Raw genomic sequence first — 5,274 nt, 5'->3', positions numbered from 1 at the left:
TGATTTAACAGTTTTTTTGGTCTATTTTACTATATATTTGCCCCATGTGGTGTATGCAATAGAGGTAAGTTGCTCCTCTAACAGGAATCACCCCACTTGACGGTCAACTTGTTTCTAATATTTGACAGAGCCCAACTCTGTGCTGCGAATCATGTCTAATTGATCCTACGTCATTGACCTAAGGTGTCTCCACTTAAATCGAAGAAATCACCAAAACAAGAATGGTTTCAGTTGCACATGAGGAGTTCCCTCGCGCAGCTCCACATAAACTTGGTCATCGGGCACCAATACGCAATTCCCGGAACTTGGCCCATTCCCCTTCTAGATCTGATCACTAGAGGGCAAATTGCCTCGAAATAACTTCCGTGGGAAGATCTTAACCTTTAGAGGGATTGATCTTTGTTAGATGTAGCAATCATAAACTTTCAATAACAAAAGAATTGTAGTGTACACAGAAGAGTATTCACAGGAGTGCACCCTCTGACTGGACAACATATGTCCAGGCCACCACATGCACAAACAAAGTGAGCACATCTATGAAATTGTTCATGATACTGGACCACCGTATTAGATGACATGCCCACTCGGTCTCTTACTGCATTAAAGCAGGGGCAGGAAGTGATAACATTGTAACAGCTACGCTTTTCTTGTCACAAATATTGAATAATGCTTAATGGCAGTGCTAAGCCGAGATGGTGAGTTAAAAGCCATTTTGAAGAACTGTCTCTATCTACTTTTTAGCTATTTTGACTTGCGCTAATCCATCAATTGTATTTGGAATTTAACGATGTATCACCCCTATTGATTCAATCTTGTGCATGATCAATCACTTCATATTCAACCTGCACATAAACTTTGCTTTGTGCTGCTTAATAGTTCCCTAGATTAGGAAATCACATGTTAAATACCTGGGGTGTGTTCCCCACCAAACATTTGGCTAGACAATTTTGATCAAGGTTTTGTGTGCCCAAGAGTTGGCCAACCTTGGCTAAATTTTTTTACTAGAGTGGGTAAGGAGCTATTGGCATGCCAAAAAGTTCAGAGCCATCCAAACCAAGTCCAAAGTCTTGGCCATGGCCGAAAAATTGGGAAGGCACATGTTGGCTACAACCAAACATACCCTTTAACCTGTGCCACTGATGTCCAAATTTCACTCCTATTCATTGGGCACTGACCCAGGTTGTTTTCTTAGTGTGGGCATATTTCTGTATGCTTTGATTGTATTTTCACTCTTCTGGAATCAATGGCTAATGCGTTAAAAATCACATATGAATGTCTGATGCTTTCATGAGTTCATGGCTCTGCATAGAGTTGTCCAACAATTCGTCAGCCACTTGGGGTATTAGTTTGTCCGACTTCATCAATAGTGTGGTTTCAATATGCTCTGGATCTGGCCTGTACCTTTGCAATATTATTGCTAGTATTTTGGTTTGGGTAGTATGTTATCATAAGAATTTGGGTTAAAATGGATTGTCAGGATAAAGTTTCAGTCTTAAGTGGCTAGTTCGGTCTGTCCATGGGCATGCTTTGTAATTTAGTAGAATGCAAGGAAATATAATTGTCCTTTTGACCTTTTCCTCATAAAGAGTCTTCTCTATCACCACCACCACCATCACCACCACCAACAAAGCCTTTAGTCCCAAACAAGTTGGGGTAAGCTAGAGGTGAAACCGATAAGATCTCGCAACCAACTCATGGTTCTGGCACATGGATAGCACACTTCCACGCACCCCTGTCCATGGCTAGTTCTCTGGTGATACTCCAGTCCTTCAGATCCCTCTTTACGGACTCCTCCCAGGTCAAGTCTTCTCTATCACCACTAGTTTATTTTTAGTTTTTTACCTACAATCATCTGATCTTGCTTTCAAGCCAGCCAATATCTATCGACCCTCTTCTGCACATTATACCCTGTTATGAACTACTGTTTCTGACACTGATGATGCTACATAATGTCTGTGCAACATCGGGTTAGTCTATACTCAACTACCGAGGGCTCCTCCAATCTACAGTTGTTGGCCTTTGGGCAGCGTGCTAAGCCCAAACAGTTATATACAGAAATTTTTATTGTTCCAGGCTGATGACTCTTATAAGTCTGAAATTGACTTATGTTGCTCTTTGTGGTATAACCAATTTACTTTTGGGCTGTTGGTCAGTTCTGAGCAGATGCCTGTTTTCTTTGTGATTGAATCATAGGTCAATAAGATCGATGTACAATATGACAAGGTATCGAAACAAGTCGATGTTCATGCATTAAAGGAATTGCTCTGCAATCACATTCATACATCTGCTAAGACTGCTGATCTGGTAATACATGTGCTTTGGTTACTACTAAGTACTATCATAAAATATAGGTCTAACTGTCATTTTTTATGTAGATTAGCTGTGGCAAGTACTTGTTTAGGCTTGATGGATTATGACTTTTTTCCTATTCATTGCAATGCTACATATCTTGATGGATTTTTTGATATATTACATACGGGGCCACTGTAATCTAATACAGTATATACCAAGTAACAACCATGCTATTGCCATTCACTGGCTTTCTTGGTCCAAAACAGTTTTTGGTAATCAAGTTGCTTAGACTAAGGTGACATTTTGGGTCTGAGTTTTCGTATTTGATAGTATACTATACATATTATATATTTAAGGATGTTCTATTTGTCTTACTGTAATAAGCAATAGCCTTACTGCTCATCGCTGGAATGTTTCAAATTGCTATGGGCGGGATGTGTCCAGCCTTTGAGGGACTGAAAAGAAATACCTTTAGCCGTTGAAAACAAATTTGTTGTGGTTTAACAATTTTTTGGGTGCCACATATTCTTAGTTTGATTTAAGAAAACATAAGAATTTTCGTTGTGACCAAACGCGGAATATTTGAAAAAAAGGATCATTTGCAACACAGGCAACTGGAGTTATGTAGTACTTACATTCATATGCACCTACATACCTAATACGTTGACCATGTTTTATTGATACCTTTAAACAAAAAACAAGGGTTTTAATAATAGTATATTACTTAAAATCAACCCTCCTACTTGACTTTATACTCCCTCTGTCCGAAAAAACTTGACCCAAGCTTGTCTCTCAAATGGATGTATCTAACACTAGGTGCTAGATACATCCATTTGAGGGACAAGTTTTCTCAGACGGAGGGAGTATTCATTAGCAACACGGGCAACTGGAGTTATGAACCTATATTCGCATGCATCTACATACCTACTCCGGTAGTGGCATAGTGCACTCATGCATTTAAACGGCCTTAAAAGAACATTGTTACTTAACAGGTTTGAGTACATGTACATTTTTGTCAGGGGAATAGAATAAGTTTACATGTAAACAATTAACATCGCCATGTGCACACATTATATTACATTCTTCACTAGTATTATGATTTCCTTACTTTGTTGGTAAGAACCATTTTCCCTGCCCGTCTTCTGGTTTGGGTACGAAATTACTTGCAGTATTTAAGCCTGATTGTACTTGGTCCTGCAGGAAAGAGATGGCATAGAACCGTCTCTGTGCCTGACGAAGGTACTGCATGATCTTCCATGCAGTAACAGAGATGTTTCAACGACTGAAATCTCGCCACACCTCTATTTCATTTGTCTCTTGCATCTGGCAAATGAACACAGCTTGACGCTGCGCGACCGCCCGACGCTGGATGAGGTCGACATATACATTCTGATTTCACCGCTTGTGAAGTAATCTCTGCTCGTCTGATATTTTATTATGCTACCACTGCATTTTGTATCATGTATTTATTTGATGCCATTTCTAATTGATCGGGATTTCCCAGGATGTATATGCTAACCTGCAAGTGCTTGATGGCTATCTGTAATCACCTTTCGTGGCATGGCTTATGTGATGAACATCGACATATTTTTCCATTTTTCAGCAAACATGTTTTGCAGTTCTTTTCCCACATGTTCTGCCCTTGTCTGGTATCTCACCAATAGCAAGAGAATTAATGGTTGAGCTTTTGGTTGACATGCCTTATTTTTTGAAGACGAGGCATGACGTTATTTGTCACTAAGACATTGCTAATTGTTCAAAGTAATTGCAAGAGGCAAATGACAAGTAGTAGAATTGTCATTTTCATTGATAGGATTTGTTACATCCCGTAGAGACGCGAAGGTACAAAGGGACGCGAGAGCGTCGGGGCAAAGGATGCCAAGGGAGAGGCTGCGTCGGTTGCCATCAGGCAATCGTACAACAGTTAACAAGGGGAGATTCCCTTCTAATTAAGCACACATTTAATTCTAACACTTGTCGTAATCTCTGCTTGTCCATGTAGTATCATTAGCTCGAAAGAGTCTCCTTCAAAAACCCTGTGGGAAAAATTTGAGGAGTAATATAGAATATGTTGCTAAAACTCTTTCAAACCTAGTGGGAAAAATAAGGAGAAAATGATGCAACATGTAATGGTTATTATCTTTTTTAACTCAATATGAGAAAACTCAGAGTTTAGAGGACAGTAAATATGTCGTATATACTTTCTTAAAAACCCTGTGAGAAACAGAAAATAAGACATATGGCCTTGTGTTGATATTACCTCATTAAAAACCTTTTTGAGAACCTGTATAAACTTGTGAAGGAAAAAAGAGTAATATGATGCCTTGAACATGAACAATTCAGAAAGATACCCCCCTGATTCTTGCGTATTTCAAAGCCGTCGAATACTAATTCTAGGAACGAAGTTGGTAGAGACTTTGTGAACAAACGTACAAGTTTGTTGTATGATTTGACTTGCAAGATGAGCAATATAGTGATATTGCTTATTTTGTAACGTGTTTGCATCCGGGCAACACAAGAAACATTTTCGTTGAGATAATGGTTGGTGGATGTAGCCATGAGGTCTGTTTTGAAGACTCTTCATGAGAGGGCTATCACGCCAAGTAGGAACACTAAGCTTGTCTGCAATCTGACATAGTGAGGATCTGATCGATGTATCCAATGATATCGGTGTTCATATTTCTGTGAAACTGAAAAACCAGGACAAGATGTTTGATGCCTTTGGAGATATTGATAGATATTCTTGAGTCCCAACCAATTGTGTTTGGTGGATCCAGTGGCATTATGGAACATTGAGTCCCAATATCTCATTTCCATCATCTCTTGGTCTAAATAGATCTTTCTCTACGTCTAGAGAATGAACTACCATGAGAGTTATGGATGGATAAGATTTGTCCACATTAAATTTCTCCAATATATTTTGGATATATACAACATAGTACACCATAATGTATGAATGAAGGTGCTCAAGTTGTTGTCACG

At 39.1% G+C, this 5,274-nt stretch overlaps 1 protein-coding gene across 4 annotated transcripts in view; it reads left to right on the top strand.

The window, feature by feature from the left end:
• LOC119268181 (condensin complex subunit 2-like) overlaps positions 1 to 3,919 on the top strand; it is a 19,736-nt gene extending 15,817 nt beyond the window's left edge. For 3 of the 4 annotated variants that reach the window (XM_037549750.1, XM_037549748.1, XM_037549751.1), the window contains 2 exons: positions 2,194 to 2,304; positions 3,493 to 3,919. In XM_037549750.1, coding sequence (XP_037405647.1) covers positions 2,194 to 2,304; positions 3,493 to 3,705 — 324 coding nt within the window. In that variant the 3' untranslated portion in view covers positions 3,706 to 3,919. The remainder of the gene's footprint in view (positions 1 to 2,193; positions 2,305 to 3,492) is intronic. The other variant, XM_037549752.1, reaches the window with a different exon arrangement.
• Positions 3,920 to 5,274: the final 1,355 nt, after the last annotated feature.

Source organism: Triticum dicoccoides, chromosome 3A, assembly GCF_002162155.2.
Source record: "Triticum dicoccoides isolate Atlit2015 ecotype Zavitan chromosome 3A, WEW_v2.0, whole genome shotgun sequence".
Taxonomy (NCBI): Eukaryota; Viridiplantae; Streptophyta; class Magnoliopsida; order Poales; family Poaceae; genus Triticum; species Triticum dicoccoides.
Note: the sequence above shows the minus strand (reverse complement) of the source record. Positions and strands in the feature narration are given on the sequence as shown.